At 41.1% G+C, this 26,428-nt stretch overlaps 2 protein-coding genes across 8 annotated transcripts in view; both read left to right on the top strand.

Moving 5' to 3' along the window:
• The window catches only part of dock8 (dedicator of cytokinesis 8), a 55,149-nt gene extending 35,802 nt beyond the window's left edge, over positions 1-19,347 (top strand). For 3 of the 4 annotated variants that reach the window (XM_012918023.5, XM_004547205.6, XM_012918025.3), the window contains 22 exons: positions 9-164; positions 506-645; positions 851-1,014; positions 1,846-1,997; positions 3,228-3,410; positions 3,582-3,708; positions 4,079-4,166; positions 4,332-4,428; positions 5,465-5,599; positions 5,864-6,016; positions 8,121-8,279; positions 8,392-8,492; positions 9,611-9,803; positions 10,384-10,527; positions 10,814-10,945; positions 11,235-11,369; positions 11,796-11,885; positions 12,655-12,891; positions 12,997-13,140; positions 14,207-14,313; positions 16,257-16,427; positions 17,506-19,347. In XM_012918023.5, coding sequence (XP_012773477.3) covers positions 9-164; positions 506-645; positions 851-1,014; positions 1,846-1,997; positions 3,228-3,410; positions 3,582-3,708; positions 4,079-4,166; positions 4,332-4,428; positions 5,465-5,599; positions 5,864-6,016; positions 8,121-8,279; positions 8,392-8,492; positions 9,611-9,803; positions 10,384-10,527; positions 10,814-10,945; positions 11,235-11,369; positions 11,796-11,885; positions 12,655-12,891; positions 12,997-13,140; positions 14,207-14,313; positions 16,257-16,427; positions 17,506-17,557 — 3,060 coding nt within the window. In that variant the 3' untranslated portion in view covers positions 17,558-19,347. Of the gene's footprint in view, positions 1-8; positions 165-505; positions 646-850; positions 1,015-1,845; positions 1,998-3,227; positions 3,411-3,581; positions 3,709-4,078; positions 4,167-4,331; positions 4,429-5,464; positions 5,600-5,863; positions 6,017-8,120; positions 8,280-8,391; positions 8,493-9,610; positions 9,804-10,383; positions 10,528-10,813; positions 10,946-11,234; positions 11,370-11,795; positions 11,886-12,654; positions 12,892-12,996; positions 13,141-14,206; positions 14,314-16,256; positions 16,474-17,505 lie in introns of all 4 variants that reach the window. The other variant, XM_012918024.5, reaches the window with a different exon arrangement.
• Positions 19,348-20,028: 681 nt separating this feature from the next.
• The window catches only part of aopep (aminopeptidase O (putative)), a 91,779-nt gene continuing 85,379 nt past the window's right edge, over positions 20,029-26,428 (top strand). For all 4 annotated transcript variants that reach the window (XM_012918026.3, XM_012918027.3, XM_076890945.1 and 1 more), the window contains exons 1-4: positions 20,029-20,119; positions 21,211-21,977; positions 22,272-22,441; positions 25,849-26,101. In XM_012918026.3, coding sequence (XP_012773480.2) covers positions 21,247-21,977; positions 22,272-22,441; positions 25,849-26,101 — 1,154 coding nt within the window. In that variant the 5' untranslated portion in view covers positions 20,029-20,119; positions 21,211-21,246. The remainder of the gene's footprint in view (positions 20,120-21,210; positions 21,978-22,271; positions 22,442-25,848; positions 26,102-26,428) is intronic.

Here is a 26,428-nt window from a genome sequence, read left to right on the forward strand (position 1 = left end):
ACTTTTAGATGTCGGCTAAGAGTGTTTCAATGCCGACGCTGATCAGCATGCGTCTAGAGTTCCTGCGAATCCTGTGCAGTCATGAGCACTATCTCAACCTGAGCCTCTTCTTCAGCAGCCCTGCCTCCGCACCCGCCTCACCGTGTCCATCCATCTCCTCACAGGTTCGCCCACTCGCCAGTGCAAATTTTACATGAATTATTTGGACACTCGGGTTACCGCTTTACCAAGTTGAGTTTATTTATACAGGAATATTAATGTGGCTGCAAAAATGTTAAGGAAAGTAAGGACTGGCCATCTAGGAGAAGATAACTGGGAAAAATACAAACACAGAACGGGAGTTTAGGGAGTAATTTAACTGACTAGATGAGATAAGATTAAGTTTTGTTTTGTTTGTTAGTTTTCTTTTAGTGAAAAATTCTGTTTAAAAAGTGCTTTATTTTCCACTAAGAAACATTTTTACGCTAATCTTGTTGCCACTCCTTCATTTTATCTATGTTTTCAGAGTTCTGGCTCATGCAGTTTCCAGGAGCAGCAGAGGATCTTGGCTCTGTTTGAACTTTCTCCTGAATTCAAGCAGCAACACTACCTCACGGGTCTGTTACTGACAGAGCTCAGTGCAGCGCTAGACATGGAGTCAGAGGGGTATGGAAGTACAGCTACTTGCACGTTACTCAAAACTGCCTGCTTTCTTACTTGACTAATTACATTCTTACTAAAAAGCTCCTGTCTTATTTGTTTTGTAAAATATATCAATTAAATCAATATCGACCTCTGTAAACATGTGAAAGCTGTGTACTAATCATTGGCGATATTATTCAAATGAAACAGTATGCATGCGTGTTCACAGGGGAAAGGTCCAGAGAAGGTCCATCAATGCAATCTACAGCCTGCTGTGTGCTCATGATCTTGACCATCGCTGTATCAAACCTGAAGTCAGGGCCAAGGTGGCTGCTCTCTACCTCCCCCTGGTAGGGATTATTATAGAATCCACCAACTACCTGGATTTCACTGGTACGTGTGTACACACACACACACACACACACACACACACACACACACACAGGTTTGCTCCAGACTACAAGCTCATTGAAAAGGTTCTCCATGATACTTTATTACGATAAGAAAACTGAGCTCTCTTTCTGCTGATTTGAGACTCTGTTCAATGTTAATTATCAGAAACAAATGAAGGGCCTTTGGCTCATAATTAAAAAATCATTTATATTTATATTTATTTGTCCTTTTTGTAAATTCCATTCATGCCTTGTGGTGACAAATATAACTACAACAGTAAAGACATCACAATTAGAGACATTAAGTCTAGTCAAGTCACCTTTATTTATATAGCACATTTAAAAGACATCAAGTGTTGGCCATTAAAGACATTGCCAGTAACGTCACCAAAAATCAAATACAAACACAAGTGACACCCATTTCACACCATTTAACATCACTTAGATTTGTTTAACAGATCTTTGTACCGCTGCCCTGATGGTAGTGATGAAGAGGATATGATAGGTCACCTTTCCCACCAATACTCCCAAAATTGCATCATACTATCTTGTTGCTGTGTTTCTGAAAGCTACATGAAAATAAATATGTACGCTTTTATTGATTTTAATTTATGACAATAACTCATATGAAACGTATTTACTAAATCTACGTTTATAACCATCCAACACCTTCTCAACTCTGTATAGTTGTAACAAGTAACTTTTCTGTTTTATGTATTTTATCTCTAATTGAGATACAATTGTGTTACTTTTAATGGTGTAAGGTAATCCTGTGTGCTGCAGTCCTTCTCTTCACCAGTTTAATATAATTGCCCCTTGTTTGTCTCCGTAGTTTCTGACTCGCGCAGCGGGAAAAACAAGTCAGGCGGACCTGATGATGACCTTGAAAATGTCCCACCTATCAATCAGTCTGTTGCCATGGCAATTGCTGGGAACCCCTTCAACACACTGGGACGGAACGCTCTTCTTTCCATGGCATCTATGGTAATGGCCATGTGTATTTAATTTCCTAATAAAAGGACGGTAACAGATTATAGCCTGCTGCCTGTTGTTTTTAAAAGTTCAGACGTGCTTGTGTGTGCGCATGTGAGCGACTGTATCTGTGAATATTCCCATTCCTAACAGGTGAGCTGCACAGAAGCAGATTGATTAGCTGTCAGAGCCACACACATACTTCATTCATCCTGAAAAATCACGCACACGCATACACACACGTCTCCGGGAGATGGTTTATGGGCAGGCATTGCCATCATAAGTGAACAGGGCCATCCTCCCTGACAAACACATCCATCAAGTACAGCTACAGCAACAACACAGGCGCCAAAACCGAACGCTGCCATTCTTTTTATCTTCCTTCTGTTTCTTTCCAAAAGATGAATCAGTTCCTTGTATGTTGCTGCAAGAAGTGCTGTTGTGGAAAATATGATTTTGACAAGAGTGAGCCATTGTTCTGGTATCCACCACAAAACTAAACACCTCCCCCAGAGCACTTGGTCCTCATTTTTGGGCAGTCCACCTTCTAACAATGTTTCCAGTGAATCTTACTCATAGAGAGAACAATATTTTCCTATGATAAACAAGAGATGCTTTTAGATTAAACTGTAATATTTGATGTAGGTTCTGGTAAGCTCCGGGCAGTCCTGCTCTTAAAAAACCCAAAAAAACACCCCAAAAGACAGAGACCTGGAAACAAGGTTCTAGGTGGGACACCTAGAGCACTAGGAGGTTAATGGCTACATTTATCAAAGCTGCTGCAAAATGAAGCAGCGGTAGCCGTCTATACTAGCGATTCATCATCTCACGAGTGAAGGTAAATGAATCTGCAATAGATTTAACACCTGTTAAGATGGAGGAGAGAACCATATTTCATTGAAGCTAGTGAGAAACCATATTTGTGGTTTAGAGAAGCTTGTCAGTGATGTACTGTTAGTTTGTTGTATGCACTTGTTAGAGTACACTGTATAACTCAATAGGTTGAGCACTGGCAGTTGTGTCACATGAATTTAATATGAATTGGATCTATGACGTTATTGCAAGCAGAGTGTAGTTTTAGAACAGCTTCATAGATTTTGTTTTGCGTGTGACAGTTTAATTTATTTCTAGGACACAGTTTCTAAATGTGTAATCTGCAGCAGATGCACACATTTCCATTCAGTGAGAGCTGCACTCCATTGGATACAACACATATCTGTCTCTGTCCTCTCTTCTTCCCAGCAAGGTAAATCCATAGCCACCCTGGCTGCAGACACCAGTCGCCACCTTTTGGTGTGCTTCCTGTGGGTGATGAAGAATGCCGATGGGAACCTGATTCAGCGCTGGACTATAGATATGCCTCCCTCACAGCTCAACAAACTGCTGGAGCTCCTCACCATCTGTATCTCCTGCTTTGAGTATAGGGTCTGTCTTTGCTTATTTTCTAATAATTTAATTTAATGCACTACTTTGGATGTTTGTGTATTTGCATACCTTCCCTACACGTGTTTTTTCTCACACTCCTCAGTGCATGTTACCAATGTATCCTTGTGTATTTTCTTCCTGGTTACTACGTGCTTATTGTGTGTTTTGTAGGGAAAGCAGAGCAGTGACAAAGTGAGCACCCAGGCCTTACAGAAATCTCAGCAGGCCAAACATCAGTTGGAGGAGGCCCTGCTGAGAGGAATGGGAGCCCGTGGGGAAATGATGAAACGAGTTGGAGGTGATGTGTTTCTTGGCACTTTAAGGAATAAAGCCTGGAATTGGTTTTCTGACATTTAAATGTAGAATGTTTCAAAGATTTACACACAAACTTCCTCTTAAAATAGTCAACACTCAGATTTTGGAAATCTTATGATAATTTTTATAGTTGTGCGGTCCAGGATTGCTGCATATATGAAAAGCCTTTTGTTTATTTTGTAATCCACACTTTCAGGCACTAATCATATAATTTTCTTCTTACACTGCAGTAAATCTTTTCACATGACAGGCTGTTCATACTTCTACCACATGGATGCAGTTTTAGTTTATAGTCTGCACAATAAGTGTACTTTTTTTCTTCTTCTCATGCTCTGTTTTTATATACCACACAGGAACAGATAGGACCATGGGTCAGAGAGAGGTCCTCCGCTGGAGAAAGGATCTCACTCAGTGGCGACAGACCAATGACAGACAGGATAAGTATGTTGTAATCTTTGTGTCTCCTTCTCAGTTTTTTTCCCTTTAATTATTACCTCTTGATGCACCTGGATGTCTTCTTCTATGCCTTTCCCTTTCTCTCCTTTTTCTTTTCCTTCTTTCTTTTATATTTTTAATATTTGCCTCTCTTTCCTCATTTTCCATCAGGACTAAAGCTGAGTTGGACCAGGAAGCTCTGATCAGTGGGAACTTGGCCACTGAGTCAAACCTCATAGTGCTCGACCTGCTGGAGACAATTGTCCAGGTCAAAACTGTCTTAAATACCCTGAGTAACGTTAATGTGCATTTAATAAATACATTTGCAATCATTTTAGACTTACTATGTTACGTTGTCATTATATATTATCGCCAGCCACTTCACTAGTTACACCTTGCTAGTATTAGAACTGCCTGAACTCCTCGTGGTATAGATTCAACGACATGTTGGGTACATTCCACAGATATTTTGACGTGATGGCATTACTCAGATTTCTCAGCTGCGTTCTGCAACATCCCAAAGGTGTTCTGTTGGCTTGAGTTCTGGTGACTGCAGAGGCCATTTCAGTGAACTTGCTCTCTTGTTCGAGAAACCAGCTAGAGATTATCTTAAATTTGTGACACGGCACATTATCCTGCTGGAAGCAGCCATCGGAAAATGGTCATAAAGGGATGGACATGATGAGCAGCAACAACTCAGGTTGACTGTGGCACGTAAACAATGCTCAGATGGTACTGAAGGGCACAAAGTGTGCCAAGAAAATATCCCCACACCATTACACCACCAGCAGCAGGGCGGATGCTTGCTTTCCGTGCTTTCGTGCCAAACTTGGGCCCTTACGAAAAATTGCTGTAGAGTAAAACAAGACTCATCAAACCAGTCAACATTTTCCAATTTTTTCCAATTCTTGTTGCTGTTGCCTCAGTTTCCTGTTCTCAGTTGACAGGAGTGGCACTGGGTGCCCATCTGCTTCAAAGTTCAATGTTGTTCATTTGGAGATGCTCTTCTGCATAGCTTGGTTGTAACAAGTGGTTATTTGAGTTACTTTTGCCTTCATATGACAAAGCAGTCTCACCATTCTCCTCTAGTAGAAGGTTAGTTAGTAGACAAGGGTACACGAGGGTATCCACTCTATGCAGCTTTAATGGTCTATCATAAACTTTTTACTCATCTGCTTGTTGTGTACTCTCTAGCTAAGAAGTTAAACTGGGACTTTTGTATTCATGTGATTTATTTATTTATTTATTTTTTCCCCAGTGTTTCCCTAGCGTATCATCTATTTTTCTCTCTGTCTCACATTCAGGCGGTGCCATTGGCTGATTGTAAGGACAGCGTAGTTGGCGGGGTGCTGAAGGTGTTACTCCACTCTCTCACCTGCAGCCAGAGTACCACTTTCCTCTCTCACACCTTCAGCACGCTCAGAGCACTTGTCGTCAAGGTAGTTTCATGATGACGTGTGTGTGTGTGTGTGTGTGTGCGTGTGCGTGTGTGTTTAGTTTCACTTTTTGAAAATTCAGGAGGTGGTGTGTGTGGGTTGGTCTGTTTAGATGAACACTATCTGTGTCTAAATTAAATGTTCTTATTTGTTTGTGTGGGTGGCCAACTGCTGATACAAGCCAGAATTATTTATGTATATATCTGTGTGTGTGGCTGTGTATATCATCGTGTGTGTGTGTGTGTGTGTGTGTGTGTGTGCGTGTAGTTTGGAGATCTGTTGTTTGAAGAGGAGGCGGAGCAGTGTGCAGACCTGTGCCAGAAGGTGCTTCAGTACTGCAGCAGCCCTGTGGATGAGAACAGAAGCCAGGCCTGTGCCACCCTCTATCTCATCATGAGATACAGCTACAGTAATGCCAGTGTAAGCGCACACATCACAGCAACATGTAATCACACAATATCCTATTTATGTGTTCTAGTGAGCAGTAAGGATGCATAGGAACGTCCACAAATCAAGAACTAGCCACGCACTACCCTTTTTAAGCTTTCAGAAAAAAATGCTTTTGTATCACTTTGAGCTGAAGTGCTCACACAAGTTCAGAATTGCTTTTTATACATGTTCTCATGAAGACACACAGAAGCAGGGAGTCACACAGATCTTATCCTATCTTCTGCTCTCTTCCCCTTCTGCTCAGCTTTAATGTCTTTTCCGTGTCTATTTTAAGCGTGCAGCAAGAAAGTTTCTGCTGAAGGATGTGTCTCTAAGTGGAAAGCAGAGAGATATGTCACTGTCTGCCTCCCCATGTTCCAACCCCTCTATAACTAATGACAGCAACTCTGTGTGTGTATTAACTGTGCGTGATTCACTGCATATGTGCGTGTGAATGTGTAAGTATTTGTGCCGAAAGACAGGAAAGGAGGAAAGTCATGACAGAGTCGGGGAAGTGTTGGTAACGGAGGTGAAGCAATGATAGGAGGGAATGAAAAGGACATGATTGAGAAAAGACAGATATGAAGGAAGGGAGGCAGAGGCTAGAGTATCTTCTTTCATTCTCCACGCTGGTTCGATAACTGCTGTTGCAGTCGATATTTCCTGTGTTTACAGTCTGTACACTTTAATGAAAGTCAGACTCCAGCCCGCACAGCACATGCACGCCCATGCACACACGCACAGCATCTCCAGTTTAAATGGAGTATTTCTCCTTTGCATGTCCCAGCGTATGTTTGTTTATGTGCTGTATACAGAGGGAGCTGTGATCTGAATTAGCGTAGCAGCTGAATGACTCATTGATGCAGAACTTACTCCCTACCTCTTTCATTGTTTATATTTTTATCCCGTGATCTCCCCTCGTCATGTTCTCAGTCTGTCGTGACACTTTTTCCCTCCCTTGTTATTTTAGTTAATTTTAGACTGCTTTAAAAAGACAAAGAAAAAAAAAAAGACAACTGCAGCCTTTTCCCCCTCACAAAACAGATAAATGTTGCTAAAACCGGCCCATTTATGGAGAGGTTAAAATGAGAACAAGAGGAAAAGGGGGCAGATGAGAAATACAATTACAAAGAAGGACAAAGAGGGTTATTTGTTGACTTAAGCTATCATTTAGGCTACTTCTCCGTACTTTTCTCTCATACGCACACACATGCACACACTGAGTTAGAGGGCAGTGATGGGTGGTTAGGCTCTGGCTCCATGCTCAGTTGAACAGAATGGGGCCGTAGAGATGATCCATGGGTGATTATGTCTCTGCTAATGGGAGATCATTTCCCGCTTAGCTGGTCATGCTGGAGATAGATGGGACTTCACACATACACGACCACATTCTCTCTCACACATACACACGGTCCTCTCTGCAGAAGATGGAAGGGTGTTTGTCACACCTGTTTTCTTGGACAGGTAGTGTGAAGGATGGAGAGACGAGGATAGGATAGGGAGGGGAGCGGGGGGGGAAACAGGGAGACTTTTGTGCAATCAGTATTTGCTCATGCTTGCTAATGGGGACTATTAATTCTTTCCAAGCGCATAGCAAAATATGTGCTGTAGCTCACTCATTGTGCTATTAAATGGTGATAACAAGAAAATGTTTCCAAAGACAAACTGCATATTATTAGGTATTACAGTGTAGTGGTTTACACAAGCAAAAAATCCCCGTTTAGTCCCAGGAGGAGACGCATATCCCTTAGGGGTTGCTTCAGGAAGGGCAGCCGGTGTTTACAAAAAAAAAAAAAAAATCCACCTACCTCCTGCGGTGACCTCTTGTGAGTAAGGGAGCAGCCAGAAATGGCGTTTCCTTCTTAACTGTTGTAAAAAATGTTAGCGGTTTATTTTTTCCATGCAACTTGAAGGCAAAATGTAATCTTGCAGTTCCTGTTATGTTCTGTTCTGTTTTGTCACCAGTACTTCCCCTGCATGCTATAGAATAACTATGGAGAAAAAAGGTTTAATATTCTGGTCTGTGGAAATCCAGTATACACTTACAAACAGTGCAAAGCGTTAAACACATATTCACTGCGGTCTCTTCTGTCAGAATTTCTCGAGAGTCAAGATGCAGGTCACCATGTCTCTGGCCTCGCTGGTGGGCAAGTCTTCAGACTTCCAGGAGGAGTACTTAAGACGCTCTCTGCGCACCATCCTGGCCTATGCAGAGGAGGACACTGAGATGCAGAATACTCAGCTTCCCTCCCAGGTATAAAGTTATACGCACAGTCACACAGTTGAGCAGTTGCATTACTGATTTTGATTCATAACCTTAAGCCTGCTTTTCGATGTATGTCTGGGTTTTTTTTTTCTTTTTACAGGTGGATGAGCTTCTAAGAAACCTGAACAGTATTTTATCCGACACAGTGAAGATGAGGGAGTTTCAGGAAGATCCTGAAATGCTCATGGACCTCATGTACAGGTAAGAAACCAAAAGCATCTGGTGTAAAAGGCATTCACTTGGTTTCTGTCTGTCTTCAGTGTCTTCCTCTTTGCATCCTACTCTATCATCATTTTCTCATCACTCTGTGGCTTTTCTCTGTGTTTCACCACTGTTTCCTATTTCTCTGTGGCCTGGATGTTTTGCCTCTATTTGCTGCCCTCGCTATGGTAACCATGTGGTAGCAGTTTAGTCTTCTGATCTGGCTTTGTGTATATGCAAATGCAAACAGTATGTGTGTCCGAGCGTGCATGCGTGTGAGAGAACACGAAGGGGAAACACTGAGACAGAGGTCATGTATGTGCTTTTGGTTATTTTGGCACTTCAGCGTGCTTCGCTGTCACCTATGGTCATTTATCATGCACCTTTCTATTTAGTTTTTGGTCTCGGTCACATGGCGAGTCTCTCATAGCTTTACAGACTGACCTGCTAGCTTTACACATATACCTCCAAGCTTTCTAGCACACATAGGTCATTGATGAGCAAAACATGTGGTCACCAGATGCTTGAATTAATTTGTAAATTTTGTAGGGTGATTTGCAAACATAAATAAATAAATAAATAAATAAATAAACAGTGTTTTAGATTTAGTCTTCTTCTGTTTAGTCGATAATTTTCTGTTCTTCTCAAAAACAGGAAATTGTGTTCAGCGTTCATGTTCCCCATAAAACACAATAACCCACTAATGTTGCTGTGCTCACTCTCATGCTCACATTTTATTTTGAGAAATTTGTCTTTCACACATTGGCATTTATTTATATCTGTGCCACAGTTAAACTGATATTGCTTAAGACTATTATTTGATCTCCTTTTATGTAGTGTATTACACAAAAGTCATTATTTTCATACAGTACATTCATTTCCAACTTTTCTTTTTCTCTATTTGATTTCAAAATATTTTGACATAAATGCAGTCATTAAAATACACAGTTTATGCAGAACCTTATCTGCAGTGAGCCCATATCATTAACTACCACTTTTGCACTTGTTTGTCCAGCATGTGACGGTTTTCTGATACGGAGATTTTGATCTCAGATAGGCTTTTACCAGATGAATTAGGGGGGAAAATGATCCCTTCTCCCACTCCCATATCTCTCCAGGATAGCGAAAGGCTACCAGACGTCTCCTGACCTCCGCCTGACCTGGCTGCAGAACATGGCAGAGAAGCACAACAACAGGAAGTGTTACACGGAGTCTGCAATGTGTCTGGTGCACGCTGCCGCCCTGGTGGCTGAGTACCTCAGCATGCTGGAGGATCACAAGTACCTGCCTGTTGGCAGTGTCACCTTTCAGGTAGACCACACAAACATATACATACAGAAATAACAAGGAGATAATAAGTTTTTAGGACTGAAACACAGGAACATAAAATAAGCAGTCTTCATTTGTTTATTATGGCTGTTGGTTGTTCTGTTGAATGAAGGCAAACCTTCAAGTGCACAGCAAGAAAATCTCACATCTCCCCGTGGATTGCTTCCATATTTGGTTGTGTGTGTCCAGAGGGGGGAGCTGTACACTCATAACGTCAACATGTAAATATGATCCCCTGGTATATCTGCTTAACGCTGTGTCTTTGAAGATGAAGAGGAGAATAAAAAAGCAAATGTGCTCCCGTGGGAAGATGGGAACAGCCTGTTTCCCTCATCTGAAAACAAACAGTTATAACAGTCACAAAGTTGATTATGTTATTGATGAGCTGTGTTATACACAAGACCTCTGTGCTCAGGACAGTCTAACCTGCAGCAAGCCACTGATTGGATGGTCATTAAACGAGTTCCATTTCTCACCGCAGGACATCTTATTTTAAGCCGTGTTATTGATCATGTGATTAGCGGGGCTAAATGAGTGATTAGCTGACGGATCTTCTCCTCAGAATATCTCCCCCAATGTGCTGGAGGAGTCTGCGGTGTCGGACGACATCCTGTCCCCGGATGAGGATGGGGTGTGCTCAGGTCGCTACTTCACGGAGAGCGGCCTGGTGGGATTGCTGGAACAGGCTGCTGAGCTCTTCAGCAATGTGAGACCATAAAACTGCACTAGTATTTGTGCTAACATAAAAAACCTGTAATGATTTTTTATCAAGGTTGGAGTAATTACTTTATAAAATTAGTATTATTAATGTGTTTTGTTTTTTTAAGCGGTAAATATCTACTTTGTTAATGCTAAAAAAAAAAGCCAGCCTTTAAGGATGCTGTATAACTGAAACAGAGAAAATCTTTGCACTTTAACAATAAATGTTTATATTTTCTTAAAATATACTATACTCTGTGCTAAACAGCAGCTATGGCTGTCTTTCCCATCAGGGTGGTCTCTATGAGGCAGTAAATGAGGTCTACAAGATCATCATACCAATCCTAGAGGCACATAGAGATTTCAGAAAACTGGCGTCAACACATGACAAACTTCAGAGAGCCTTTGATAACATCATTCAGAAGGTAATGACAGAGGAGGTGCTGTGTCATTTATTCAGTTAAAGTGAAAATAAGAAAGATCGTAAGATGCTGTAGATAAAACATTTTAAAAATCATTTTGGTACATGTTCTTATTCAGTATTTAAATATGTGTTTTAAACATCCTTGAAAACAAAAAACTGCTGCAAATTTATTTTTGGCTTTTAATAAAACCTTCAAAGTCTTCTTTATAATTTAAAAAATCCACAAAGGATAATTGACACAACAGAAATATCTGATTAGTATTTATTTGAGTGTGTTTTCTTCCCTCCAGGGACATAAGAGGATGTTTGGAACTTATTTCCGAGTGGGCTTTTATGGGGCCAAGTTTGGTGATCTGGATGAACGGGAATTCATCTACAAAGAGCCTGGGATCACACATCTGCCTGAGATATCACACAGGCTGGAGGTATGTAAGAGGAAAATGTGTGCATGTGTAGGTATGAAATAAAGGATATGGTGCCTGGCTGGACTGGTGAGATCTGACGCTTGAGGCTTTAAGTGAGCAGAACGACAGAGTGAAAGATTCACAAATTGTACTTCAGTTTTGATGACATTTAGAGCGCCTGAAAGCTATCATTTGCATGCTAAAAGGTGAAAAGAGGAAAAAAAAGAAAGTAGTGGATGCATTGTCAGCTGCACTTGAGTCAAATTAGTGAATCAGTTCACGTTTAGTGTATTTCATGCTTTCGAGTGTTCTTTTAATGCTTTTTATTCTTTAAGGAGTAGCCACCAATCGCAATTTGTATTTGAGTAAAAATGATTCTGCACTTTTTAAAGACCATATATTATGAACTGTACTGTATATTAACGACACAATTTCTTGCACTCCTAGAACTTCTACAGTCAGTGCTTTGGAGATGACACACTGGTGATGATTAAGGACTCTACGCCAGTGGACAGAAAACAGCTCAACCCCAATAAGGTGAGTAACTGTTATGCCAAACAATCAACTGGTAAATGTTAATCTCTAAATGATCAAATACTAATTTTAGTAGCAAAAATCTCCCCTGAGGGCATTTTTTGCCAGGCTTGTAGTTGTGACACCTGTAAGGACACTGCACTGTGTATTTCTACAATATTGTTTCTCCAAAACTCTAAAACTGCAGTGGTATGTCTATAGCAGCGTTTCTGCACTCGAGGGTTTGCTCCACTTTCTAAAATTGCTAGGCGAGACAGAAAGCGTCGTGATAGATGAATGACAGGTTCCTCTCCTGCAGCCAAGCAGCCCGGAAACTAGCATGACTGCTCATTTGCAACCTTTCTCTTATGTTATTAAAATAGTTCAAGGAATTACAAACACTGAAAACGTTCGAGGTCCTAGAAAAGCCAGTCAGTTGTTGAATTGTCTTCATTTGAGATCAACAATGTGTAGATTAAAGATTCATCTGGAGTTTTCAGAGGCATCGACTCAAGCTGGACAGATCTGATTTGCATAAACTGGCCCAAATTTATGCAAATGACAAGTGGGAACTCAATTCCCTGTGTTTTAAACAGCAGCACAATGCAACCAGAATGCACTGCACGTAGACTATCAGCGAGAAATTATGGATTCTTTGGACACATACCAGAGTTTACTTTATTAGATATAAAAACAGACAATAAAACGCAGCTAAAGGCACACGTTCCTTAATCACGATAAGATGCTATTTTCATGAATAATAACTTAAGAAAACACTACCATTCCTCTCTAGGCGTATATCCAGATCACTTATGTGGAACCCTTCTTTGACGACTATGAGATGAAAGACCGACTGACAAACTTTGAAAAGAACTTTAACCTGCGGCGCTTCATGTACACCACACCCTTCACCAAGAGTGGGCGACCTCGGGGTGAACTCAATGAACAGTACAAGAGAAAGACCATCCTCACCACCATGCATGCTTTCCCCTATGTCAAGACCCGCATCAATGTCATTCAGAAAGAGGAGGTAAGTGCTGAATACACCTGGTGTGGAACACCTAGCAGCTATAACAGCAGCTATCACAGCTGCAGCAATACCCGTTGGCTATATTTACTCGTCTTGTATTTCCAGTTTGACTTGACGCCTATCGAGGTGGCCATAGAGGACATGCAGAAGAAGACCAGAGAGCTCGCGGTTGCCACACACAGAGAACAACCCGATGCTAAGATGTTACAGATGCTGCTACAGGGCTCTGTGGGAGCCACTGTTAACCAGGTAATGAGCATTTGGGGCCGTTCGGTAAATAAAGGCAGCGATGCCATTTTGCACTACTGTGTGTCTTCTCCTGTTATAGCAGAAATGATTGCGCTTAACCAAATGACAGCTGTTCTTCTTAAATGACACTTTCTATCATGCATAATGTGATGGGGAAAATAACAGAGTGATTTACCTCCTATTTATGCTACCACATTTACAGTTTCCATTGTAGTCAAGGAGTGCAGGTGGGAGACATGGCAGTGATCACACATCAAAGCCCTCACCCCATCCGCAACCCTAATCCTTCCTTTGCTTTTCTCCTGATTTAGTTAAAACGTCAATTCAGGGCCCCTCTTCCTTTCATGTATCCGCTGCATGGCGTGCTGCACCGGAGGTCTCTTTGATCTGATAGCTTCCAGGTCCTGCCAGCATGGTGAATGTCGGTGTAATGACGAAGCAAGCTCTAGCGTCTCTGCTCGCCTTACTCTTTATCTTCCAGTGTCTAATCTGACAGGTCCCTTGCTCCAACCTGATGGTTGTATACATAACGCTAATGCTCTGCAGCTCAGTAAACATATAACTCTTGACTGTAATCAGTACAAGAGGCCGGGTTTCTGTGTGCGGGTCGGCAGCTCAGGCACAGGGCTGAGGCCCGGGCCCAGTGCATTTATGATTCTAATCAGAGCTGTTTAACTGCAGATACTGTGCGAGCGCGCTGCGGTTTTATGATGAATATAAGTTAGGATAACAAGATCTCATACTGGGCAAATGGGAGCCAAATGGAGAATGTATGCAGGGTTAGCAGTGACATTAGCTATACAGGAGGTAATCACAGCAGCTCCTTTCCTGATGGCTTCCTCGTGTTTTCAGTTCAGAATCGTAGCTCTTAGCTGCGTTTAGCCATTCAGGTAGTTGGTCATTTCCCCCAGTATGAATGAGGGGCTTTCTTATTCCTCCTTTGTTCACTTGCTGTCAAAACGCTTCCTCTCTTTCCTTCCTCCAGCCCCTCTTTGCTTTCTCTTTCTTCATCTCTCTGCTTCTTTGTTTTTGCTGATTGCCTTGTATCTCCGCCCCCTGTTTGTAGGGCCCGTTGGAGGTGGCCCAGGTCTTCTTGAATGAGATCCCAGCGGACCCAAAGCTCTTCCGTCACCACAACAAACTGCGCCTGTGTTTCAAAGAATTTATAATGAGGTAAGACGCTATCAAAGAATCACCACCTAGTGACAAAGGGTGAATAAATGGTGGTGAACAATGGGCACTGACTCAAGAGATTGAAGTAAATAACAACATGTCAAAGAGATTTTCTTAGTAGGAAATGGAATGTATTTGTGAGATGTGACTTGGAAAGAGTGAAAGTCTTCTCCAGGATCTATATGCCTCTATTGTTGCCTGCGTAGGAAGATAAAAGTGCGCCACAAAGAAGCGAGAGTGAGAGATATCCTGCTGTTTAAACAGCCTGTCAGTCAAGATGAAGAGACTGAAGTGATAATCACAACTACATTTCCAACCAGATCACAGTTTAAATGAAGCAAAGAAGTAGGAGTAATGTGAATAATTATATATTATTTACATATTGAGACTATTTCCACTAAGCTGTTATTCTTCTAGCTAACTCTAGATTCATTATCACCAATAGTTTTAAAATATTTTCAATGATCACGACATAATTTGAACCATCATGCCCTACACGCTGCAGTGAGTCATGATAATTTTGTGCCGAGATTGTGTCATATCTGCACGTTGCAAAGTATTGGTGCGTGTGCTTGAGTTTGTTTGCTTTCATCTCATGGTTATTTGTTGTTTGCTTCCAAAAAATGGTGTCTTTCATTTTGTAACCTTCATATTACTTTCCACCTGCCTTAAATGTTACAAACAGATTTGCTGTAATTTCAGAAAGGTTTATTTTCTTTCCTAAATCCAGGTAAACAGGACTCACGGAACGCCAATTTTCTCAGCAGTGGCATTCTAATAAATCCACTTAGGAAAGCATTATTTTTCTAAGCTGGTCATCTTGTAATATTTAGTGTTGTATTATGTAGCTACATGAACTTCAAAGTATTTTTAAATGAGTTCTGTGGAGCTAAAAATTTAAAGAGAGGTTTCGGGGGATTTGTTGTTTCCTGGATTTGCTGATGTCCCACTCTGCCACATGCTCTGGTGTTGTTGCTGTCTAGTCCCATCCTGCATTTATAGATTTAGATCCTGTACACGCAGTAATGGTTAAAGAAGCCCATAGGTTTTTCTTGTTTTGTTTTGTTTTTTTGTTTTTTGCTTTCAATTCAGAAACCTAAACAGCCAAGCATTTTTTCTTTTTTTCTTTTTTTTTTTTTTTTTCACAAACGGCGCTCACTTTGCAAATCATAAAACAAAATGAAGATGCCAAATGCTCATCTGAAGAGCTGTCTAAATAAGCCAAGCATTCAGATAAAGAGCTATACACCACCAGAAAATCCTGCACTCTTGTGAACTGTCATTAATGCTCATTACCCTGCTTATTTACTGTATACTGTTACACGACATTGCAGCTTCCATATTAACTTCATTAAAGGCTAAAAGATAAACATGTGTTTGCAATCATCCCCTTCCCTTGATTTCCTGCAGACTGCCCTGTATGTTGGCCATTATACATATCATGATAGAGTACTGTGGGTGCAACCCAGACTTGCCCTCTACTTGCACTTCAACTTAGACCCATTGTTTCCCCCCCCCCCCATTATAACAGAACATTGTCCCCTTCCCGGCACATGAGAAAAGAGGGGTTTAGAGTTCTTGCTTCTGCTGCTACTGTGATTTAAATCAGACTTCTGGATCGTTTGCATCGTAGCTCACATTCTAGCAGCGTTACTTGACAAAGCCAAATAGGTGGTCCCTGCAGTAGAGTATAAATTTGAGCTTATTTAGAGTTCTGGTTTGCAAAGGATTCAAATTCTGGTCAAGCAGTTACAGGACGGTGCTTAGCATACACAAGCACAGTGACTTGTAAAAAGATTGTTTCGTTTCATATTTTTGAAGCTCTTCTTGAGGTTACTGTATAATGATGATAATAATTTAAAAAAACAAAAAGCTTGAGGGGAAAACTCGATTCTTTTTTTCATTACAGCCAATGAACTTACATGTCACTTTCTGTCCTGCAGGTGCGGTGAAGCAGTGGAGAAGAATAAGCACCTGATTGCATCAGATCAGAAGGAGTACCAGCAGGAGCTGAAGAAGAACTACAACCGCCTGAGAGAGAACCTAAGGCCAATGCTCGAGAGGAAGATTCCCGAACTCTATAAACCCATCATCAGGCCTCGGCTGGAGAACAGGTAAACAGAGCCACCGCACCAGACGGCTTTGACAAGGGAAACGGAGGTGAGAAACACACATTGATCATTTTATCAGGCTGTGTCATCACTGAACCAAAGGGGAAGAGAGAATGAATTGATTACGTTTTTTCTAAATCAGACATCATGAGTGAGGATGGCTTTGACTGACAAACCAAGGACACTTCATGCTCAAACAATAGTCTTGTGGCTTAGTCACATTACAGTGAAAATACTGTAAGGCCACAACCTTCTTTGTAGCTAGGAAAAATCGATGGTTGCACGGTGACTGCAGTGAACAAAACTGCGTTCGTTGCAATTAAATTGAAACTGTTGGGGTCTCCAACCACTGTTTCCCAGTATGACTGTAGCATTATTAATCACAGTCAAACTGTTTATCACCTGTTTTACTACAACACTAACCACTGAGATGATGCACTCCACCCAAAAGGGGTTCCACGGGTCAAATATGAAGCGAGCAGCATGGGTCACGATCGGGGTTTTTTTTTTTTTTTGCAACCAGAAGAGTCACCCCCGTTTGAAAGAATGCATTAATGCATTTTGGTTTTGCCTTTAATTATAACTGGCAATTTCTATTTATTTTTAGATACAATGTGGATATGATTTCAGTAGGGTTACTTAATATTAGGAAGCTATTAAACTAGAATATATAAATATAACCGTGCTGTTGCTGGTTTTGTTTACTGCTATACACGTAACCACAGATGCATCGATTTATCTCCATAGTTTTTAAAAAGAGAGGGAAAAAAATATTACAAGTTGTGATAACTGTTATATCTTTCATGTAATTATCTTATATGTGACAGTGTCTAACACCCGAGCCTCGGTAAAAGAACACTAGCTAGTTGGTGTTGTGGAAAAAATATCTGCTGCTCTCACTGTTATCTGGTAGAAATTTATGGTTAAGATTCAGGGTGTTTTTAGGTTGTGGGAAGTAAATGATTACCTTACATCTACGCACCTTCGCCTACTCACCATGACTGTTCCACCTCTTCTTCCTCATAATCATTCATTATCTTTTGTTTCTGTTTCCCCTCCCTCGTCCGCTGTCTTCTCGCAGGGATTCCTTCAAACGTCTAAGTTTCCGCAGAACTCAGGAGGAAAACTCCTGAGTGCTTCAGACAGGATGAGGAGGCTGTCACACAAGTGAGAGAAAAAGAGAAGATAAGATGAAAGAAGAGAGGGGGGGACAAGAAAAGGAACAGCAGGAGCAGTACGCCGTGTCAACAATGGAAGACTCGCGGTTTCTCAGTGATCTGGCAATGTGTATTAATGTTGGCTGCGTGTTCACTTTTATGATGTCAGGCTGTTTGTCAGAGGAGGGAAAGGCGAGTGAGCACATACAAAAATGGATGGTGGGGTGGGAATCACCGGCAAAGTGTAGCTTATTGAGCATTTCACTGTAAAATCTTCAGTTGCTGTGTTAATTTCCATTTTTGGATAACTTCAAGTCCTCAAAATGCTGCAAACACTTCCTCTGGGTCAGTAAACTAGCTCTCTTAGGTCCTTACTAATCCCAGGCCTGGTGTGTGTGTGTGTGTGTGTGTGTGTGTGTGTGTGTGTGTGTGTGTGTGTGTGTGTGTGTGTGTGTGTGTGTGTGTGTACCAATAATCCTCGTGTTCTGTGTATGTACATGTATATAGATGTATGTGAATGTCTGAACGAATGTGTGTTTATTTAGATTGTGTTTAGATTAGAAGCTTTTGGTGCCATACTGAAGTCACTTTGTACTCAGTGATGATAAATGATTCTGTTATGTGCTAAAGGGCCTCTGAAATTCCACTCTGGGCGTCTTATGCATGACATGTTCCAGTGTGAGTGTAGATGGATTTTTGTGCACTGAAAAATAGGTACAGATTCATGTGTTAACAGTTGAGGCCAGCCATGTACCTGGATATGTAGCTAACAGAAAAGTTTAACTTATTAAGAGTTTCATAGGCGACAGAAAGGCTTTTAAGGCTCTAAAACACACGTGGAATACACATAAAGTGTGCATTGTGGATATATTTGAAATATTACTTCAGATAATAACAAGATGTTTACAAAGTTGTTAAAACTATTTTGTGTTGTATTTTATGGAAATGTATTTTTAGATAAAATAACAGCAATAATGATACTAATTGGAAGTATATTATTCAGTTGGTGGGATTCAGTGACTGAGTTTACTGTACAATCTCAGCGTATGTTCCAACAGTTTCAGTTGCTCTCTGTAAGTAGACCGCGCTTCCTGCAATACACACAGTGCCAAATTCAATTCCTTATGTATTTACTGTGAGTGAGGAGTAGGTGAGGAACTTCAGCAGAAATGCAATAATGTAAAAAGTCACTCCACACGGATTTACTTTGCAAATTATGTTTACTCAGTATGTGAGAACACATTCCAGTGAAGAAATTTTATTACTGCTTGGAATATTAAATTGTGACAACTTGATTTTATGTGACATCATGAAACATTTCATCTAAATGATGTTATGTTGCAGGTCATTCTGTATTGCAGTGATGTAAATGCGCCTGGAGTTTCAAAAAATGGGTGTACATGTTTGTCAATGTGATTAATGCTCATGGAAATATTTGTTTCTAGGTACATATCTTATTTATTAGCTGCTGGGTGATTTGTTTTGTTGTTGTTGTTGTTGTTTTTGTGGGGTGGCTAAATAAAATGATAGCTATGCAGTATGCATCAGCTGTGAGCATTGATAAAAATGTATACCTATTTTTTAAAACGTGTGCCACATTAGCGCTGTAAGATGTATTCATGGGATACACCCACTGAGAATGAGTTAATGTTTCATGGTTATCCTTTATGTTCGTACATATTTTTTGTTTTAATGTAGATCTTTTTCTTCCAATTGTCATACTTGCAATGCTGTTGAAGAACCTGAATAAAAATTAATATATGTCACCACTGTGTCCAATCACATTTTAATATAACTGAATTAAAATGCAAAAATACATGTATTACTAATAAGTAGACTATTTAAAGTTTGTTTTTGTTTTTTTAAGGTTCCTGTTAAGAGTCTTAGCTTTTTTTTGGCGTCCTTTGTCTCAAAATAAAATAAAAATAGAACAAATAGGGGACTAAATAAAACTAAATGTTTAGAAGTAGACAAAAAAATAAAGAAACAAATAAATGCAATAATTACATTGAAGAGTATCCCCAGGTTGCAATTTAACTGAAGCTAAAACTGAACAGGAAGTAAAATTACACACACTGGCAACTTTATTAGGTATACAGTTTCATCTGCCTGATACTAATTATTGAATTAGCCAGTCACATAGCAGCAACTGTACGCATTTAGACATGCAGACATGGTCAACACAATCTGCTTAAGTTTAAAGCGAGCATCAGAATGGGGAAGAAAGGTGACTGTGGACTTTTCACATCCGCTCCAGCTGTTCTTGCACCTGGTACTTCTCTACTTTCTCGTTCTCATTCATTCTTTTTGATATCATATATCAGAATGTATATATTAATTCTAAAAAAGCATTTTAATCGTTACTTCCGTAGTTATCATAAAAAATAAATAACGTGCAGCGCTCGAGAGAGCGGGGAGGATTCAGGTGAAGGACTACAATCCGCTGCCGTCGCACTAATGTGACGACATCAACGCTCGACTCGCACAGGACGGATACAGCTTTGTTGTAGAACAAACGAGAGCTTGTGATGCTCAGCGGTATGTTACCAGCTGTTTTGTACAAATATTAGTAAATACGCTGTTATCCACAGCGAAGCCGGTTATTTGTGGCGACACCGTCGCTGCGGTTGAACCGCAGACTGTTTAATGACAGAGACCTGTGATGGCAAGTTAGCCGAACTCCTTCATGTCAGTCAGCCAGCTTCACACTTTAGTGAATTTTAAAACTTCAGATGTTCATTTACGTCGTGCGGCGTTTGGAAACACTGAGGTGAAGACCTTCGTTTCCTGTGCTGACCGAAAGTTTCTGTTTTATGTTTTCTCACACTTTAGCCTGTGATTAAAAGAAAGGAAAATCCTGGTCGAAGTTGAGCAGTATTGTGACTTGCCTGCAAGCCCTGCTCTGCCTCCAAGAACACGACTTAATCACTTTTAACTGTGTGACAGCTATCTGGCATTCACTTCCGCCCACTGCTACATAATTCCTATACCCTTAGAGCAACACTCAAGTTTTCTTTCCTTGGTAACAGTAAACAGACACTAATTTTATTAACAAGCTGCACGAGCTTAATAAAAGAGTGGTCACATAGATCAGAGTTGGCTGTTGTTGTCCAATCTTTTACAGTTATGGAAGATATGTTTTTCTCCATCCTGTTGCTCAAGATATCATGTTTCTCAGTGCTCATAATTTTATAAACTGCACTGAATAAGCTCTGAGGGTTTCTCACTGTAAATAGTAATTGCACCTCTGTCGTGCCAAGCCTCCCTCCAGCCCCAAGCAGGCTAAATAGAAGGACTGACAGGAAAAATAAAAGCAGGAGAGCTTTAATATAGGTTTCTGCAGATAGTTAGCTGTTACTGTCTGTGTGTTGAGTTTTTTTTTTTTACTTGTACTGCTTTGTTAACACACATCAAAATTGGATCATGAAATTGTTTTCCTGTTTGAAAGTCGTTTCATTGTGGAATGTGGGCATGTGTAGAGTTCATTGGAGTTAAATGCAGCTGTAGCCTGCAGTCACCATGATGGTGTATTCACATCATGGTTTATGCACAGACAAAAATGAGTTAGATTTTTTCCTCAGATTCTCAGTCAGTGTGGGTTAGTTTTTTTTCTGTTTCCTCTGTTTCAGCTATCTTATACTCAACTTTGATGTCCTTGGTGTAACATGGACCCAGATGGGGACCTAAACCCTGACACGAATGACCTTCCGCTTCGAGCGAATACTAACCACATACTGGTCAGGCATTATGTCCTGGACCTTACTGTTCACTTTGACAGTAAGGTCATCAGTGGTAGTATTGTTCTGTTCCTGGAGCCTCGTTCGGGAGTGAGGACTGAGGCTGGAGGAAGTCAGGATGGTTTTACATCCAAATACAAGGAGGTGGATGCTCTGGAGGATGGTAAAAAAGAGCTTGAAACGACTACAACAAAGGTGGTGAAGATGTGTGGTGATGCAGAAAGTATTCAGTCTTCAAGTCTGTGGCACACTACAAGTGGTGGTGAGTTCACCTTAGTGTTGGACTGCTGTGATCTTGACGTGTCAAAGGTCGAAGAGGTGGACGTCACCTCTGTGGCAGCCATGTTAAGCCGCTTTCCAGAGGTAACATCTAAAAAGTCAGGGGATGTTTCAAGGAAGCCACAGGCAGCTTTTATTCAGAACCTCATCTCCATGCCCTCCAGCCAGTGGAGGCAGCAGCATCAGCTCTTTTCACTGTGTGGCCGTGCCCCCGGTGCTCAGGATGGAAGCACACTGCAGTTCCATAGAGACCGATGGAGTCTACAGGTGAGGAAAAATGGAGTCACATCACCTCAGGAGTTCCCTTGTGCTCTCAGGATCTGTTATGAGACGAAACCAGCAGGAGGTTCAGTGCGGTGGACCAAAGATCAGGACAACAGGTTTGTTTCAGGATGCAAATCATCTGAATTATTCCATTAAAGATTGGCACATTATTTAAAAAAAGCAACAACTGGCAACTGGCATAAAATCTGCTCTGTTCAAAGTTACTGTGTAAGATACCGAGTGTGCTATGTCAGAATAATATAATACAAATTAATTCATTCACAAAAACACACCTCGGGCTATTTTATTCTCTCCTGTGTGGGGTATGCCTTACTTATGTCTGTGTTTCTATGTGCATTTGGGCATTGAAGTGAGGGTTGTTTATAGTTTACCATTGTTTACCCTTCCAGGGTGTGTGTCTACACCGCCGGTTCTCCCATCAACAACCGAGCCCTCTTCCCCTGCCAGGAGCCGCCTGTTGCCATGTCAACATGGCAGGCAACAGTACGGGCCCCCAGTGAGTGCGTGGTTTTGATGAGTGGGGAGGAGCAGGCAGTACCTGCTGAAGATGGGGACACACGTAAGCTTTTCAAAAACCTCAATTGTATATGTATTTCTTTGTTTTATATAAAAAAAAAAAACCACCCAGCACGCCCCTGCGGGCGGTTTATCCTTCAAGCTCGGGTCCTCTACCAGAGGCCTGGGAGCTTGAGGGTCCTGCGCAGTATCTTAGCTGTTCCCAGGACTGCGCTCTTCTGGACAGAGATCTCCGATGTTGTTCCTGGGATCTGCTGGAGCCACTCGCCTAGCTTGGGAGTCACCGCACCTAGTGCTCCGATTACCACGGGGACCACTGACATAAAGACAAGAAAGCTCCTTACCATGCATGGAGGGTTTCACCCCAAATCCAGCACCCTGAGGCTGTACGCTAAGCGGAAGGAAGGGGGCCGGGGACTGGTGAGTGTCAGCACCACAGTCCAGGATGAGACAACGAACATCCAAGAATACATTAGGAAGATGGCCCCAACTGACCGAGTGCTCAGTGAATACCTCAGGCAGCAGAAACCCAAGAAAGAGGAGGGAGACGAGGAACCATCATGGAAGGACAGGCCCCTGCACGGTATGTACCACCGGCAGATAGAGGAGGTGGCTGATATCCAGAAATCCTACCAGTGGCTGGACAAAGCTGGACTGAAAGACAGCACAGAGGCACTAATCATGGCAGCACAAGAACAAGCTCTGAGCACAAGATCCATAGAGGCTGGGGTCTATCACACCAGGCAAGACCCCAGGTGCAGGCTGTGTAAAGATGCCCCAGAGACAATCCAGCACATAACAGCAGGGTGCAAGATGCTAGCAGGCAAGGCATACATGGAACGCCATAACCAAGTGGCCGGCATAGTGTACAGGAACATCTGTGCCGAGTATAACCTGGAAGTCCCGAGGTCAAAATGGGAGATGCCCCCAAGGGTGGTGGAGAATGACCGAGCTAAGATCCTGTGGGACTTCCAGATACAGACGGACAAAATGGTGGTGGCTAACCAACCGGACATAGTGGTGGTAGACAAACAGAAGAAGATGGCCGTAGTGATCGATGTAGCGGTTCCGAATGACAGCAACATCAGGAAGAAGGAACACGAGAAGCTGGAGAAATACCAAGGGCTCAGAGAAGAGCTCGAGAGGATGTGGAGGGTGAAGGTAACGGTGGTCCCCGTGGTAATCGGATATATATATATATATATATATATATATATATATATATATATATATATATATATGTGTGTGTGTGTGTGTACATTTGTAAACTTTTGAATATTACACAAATTTATTGACTACTAAACTGAAAAGAAGAGATTGGTATTAGATTTCATTACTTGGAATAAATGGGTCTGTAGTGTCCAGTGTTGAAGCTAAAAGCTATTATGGGAGCATGGACTATTGATGTGTTTGAGAGATTGGATTTGTTGGGTTAAATAAAAAGGGTACGTGTGCACCAAAGTATCGGCTGAAAGCTGGTACCAGCCATTATCAGCCTAATTCCCAAATAAGATAACATTTACCGATTGCCCACGTTTATCTGCGTGTCACCTCCAGTTTGAGCTGGCTAAGTCTTCAGATAGTGTGACAGTGAAGCTTTTAAAATGGCTTAGCTATGTATTTATTTATTTTTTGTCTGCCAGGCACAAAAAATAGGAATAAATAAAAACATAAACAAATAAACAGAAAAAAATCAGCCTAATGCTTTTTAAAAAACAACAACATCAATATCAGTGCTTCGAGAAAAGAGAGCATTGTTGAGGAGTACGAACTGCACTGAAAAAGGTCTTTGTATTTTATTGGAATCAGTAGAGAACATTTTTCAATAAATACAAATACAAACCTTTTAGAGCTCCACATTTCAGATTGGGTCAGTAATTCAAATATGTATGATGTCAGCATCTGTTCCAAACAAACCAGTGAGAACAGAGAAGGTTTACAATAAAGGATATGCTGTGCAAAAGCTCACAAAAGAAGTAGATGTAGTTATTAATGGGAAAATGTGTAAACATAAATGTAAATACGGTATATAAGGGAAAAACAGAGTTTGTGCAATTCTAATGAGACTGAAATCAATATTTGGTATGACCACCTCTTTATTCTTTATCACAGCCTGAACTCTCTTGGGCAATCTTTCTTGTAATTTCTTTAAGGAGTCTTCAGGAATAGTTCTTGAATGACATTCAAAGCTTTTCTTTGGATGTGTGCCTTTTTTTTAATCCGTTCTCCATTGAGATGATCCAACGCTGCTTCAGTAATGTTGAGGTCCGGGCTCTGGGGATTCCATCCATGGCTGATGGTGTTCCATTGTATGTTTTTCTCTCCTTTGTATGCTTTTACTGCATTAGCAGTGTGTTTGGGATCATTGCCATGCTGAAAAATGAAGCTGTTGCCAATCAGATTCTTTCCAGATGGTATTGGATGGTGGATCGAAATCTGATGGTTGTACTGCATTCATTATCAGGATCCCCAACATCACTGGCTGAAATGGAGTGGCAAACCATGACAGAGCCTCCACTGTGTTTTACAGATGGCTGTCAAGACCTCTCTCCTGACTTCCTTTACAATTTGTAACTTAGCATACATCAGCCCTTTCTTCCTGTTGCCCTTTCTTAACAGCCTTATGATGAGTCTCAGATCCCGCGTCAGGTCTTTGTTGGGGTTTTTTTCTTTTTCCTAGTTATTAAGGATATGACTTTCAGATACTCTTCATCTTTTTCCTAGCTTCAACTAAATAAAGTGGAACAAATTATGTGGTTTTGCAACAAGCTGCTGGTAACAAAGAGTCTAAAAATACAATTTAAAATTGGGTTCTTGGTAGGTTGTCTGTTGTGTAGACATAACATTGATTCATTCCTTGAGTTTGGTGCTTTTTTTATTCTTGAATGATTCATAGGTCAGTGTTAAGTGGCGTAAACAAAAAAGCATTCCTCTGAAATAGTGAGGTTCAAGGACTGGAAATTAGGAAATGTGCGAAAAAGCAGCCAGTATTCAAACAACCTTTGAAAGACATTCAGAAAGACTGGAGAACTATTACTTATGACTATTTAAAAAAATTAGAAGAATGTCTCTTTTCTTGGAAACAAAATAAAGAAATATGGCTCAATATTTTTGCAAAGTACTGTGAGTTTACTTATAATAGAAGTAACAGTTTCCAGACTGAGATAATTCTCTGGCTGCCTTTCAAGATTTTAATAACTTTCACATCATCTGAAAGGTGGACATGAGAATTGTGTCACTCTGTACCGATGGGTGGGACTAGAAAGAAATAAAATGTCAAAGATAAACACATCAGATTGGACAGTGTAGTAAAAGCAAAATGGCATTTCAGTTCAGATTTTTCTTCTGTTTCTTTCTCCATGCTGCCAGTCGTCTAAACTCTTTACTACTTCTGTACCTTTGACATTTTTATTTTCTCTCTCTGGCACTTCTTTGGCATTTTCTCTGCAGATTTCTTAACGTGGAATTACTATGTTACAATGCCCATGCCCGCTTCCACCTTCACTTTGGCAGTGGGTCACTGGCAACAAGTCACAGCAGAAATCCCCCCAGAGCTGGAAAAAGGGGTGAGGGACGGGACAGACTGTGGCAAGACTGCCAAACTTGGGCCTGAGTATGGGCAGTGGACTGAGGCTGAGCGTGTGTCTAGACTTGGAAGTTCTTCAAGTGAAGTAGTAAAGGGCTCTCCTCTCCAGACTGGCAGGTATTTTATTAGTTTTTCCTGTGTTCTTTCCTTCTAGTAGGACCTCTTCTCCAGACTGTTATTAACCTAAGTCTGGCCATTCCACATTCTATGGTCAAACTTTCCTTACACTTCACCAACAATGGTGCAGGTGAAATTAGGGTGATGAATAGTGTGCAGCACTCAATCAGCTTTTTTATGACAAATGCATAAAGGCTTTCACCATATTACATTAGGTTCAGTGCCCAGCAGAAATTATTGTTGGATAGAAAAACTGAGGCTTACATAAATTTTATAGACATACAGGATATAAAACGCAGGTTGGAGCATTTCGAAAGGGCTGGTTTC

The sequence above is a fragment of the Maylandia zebra genome, linkage group LG12 (assembly GCF_041146795.1).
Source record: "Maylandia zebra isolate NMK-2024a linkage group LG12, Mzebra_GT3a, whole genome shotgun sequence".
Lineage (NCBI taxonomy): Eukaryota > Metazoa > Chordata > Actinopteri > Cichliformes > Cichlidae > Maylandia > Maylandia zebra.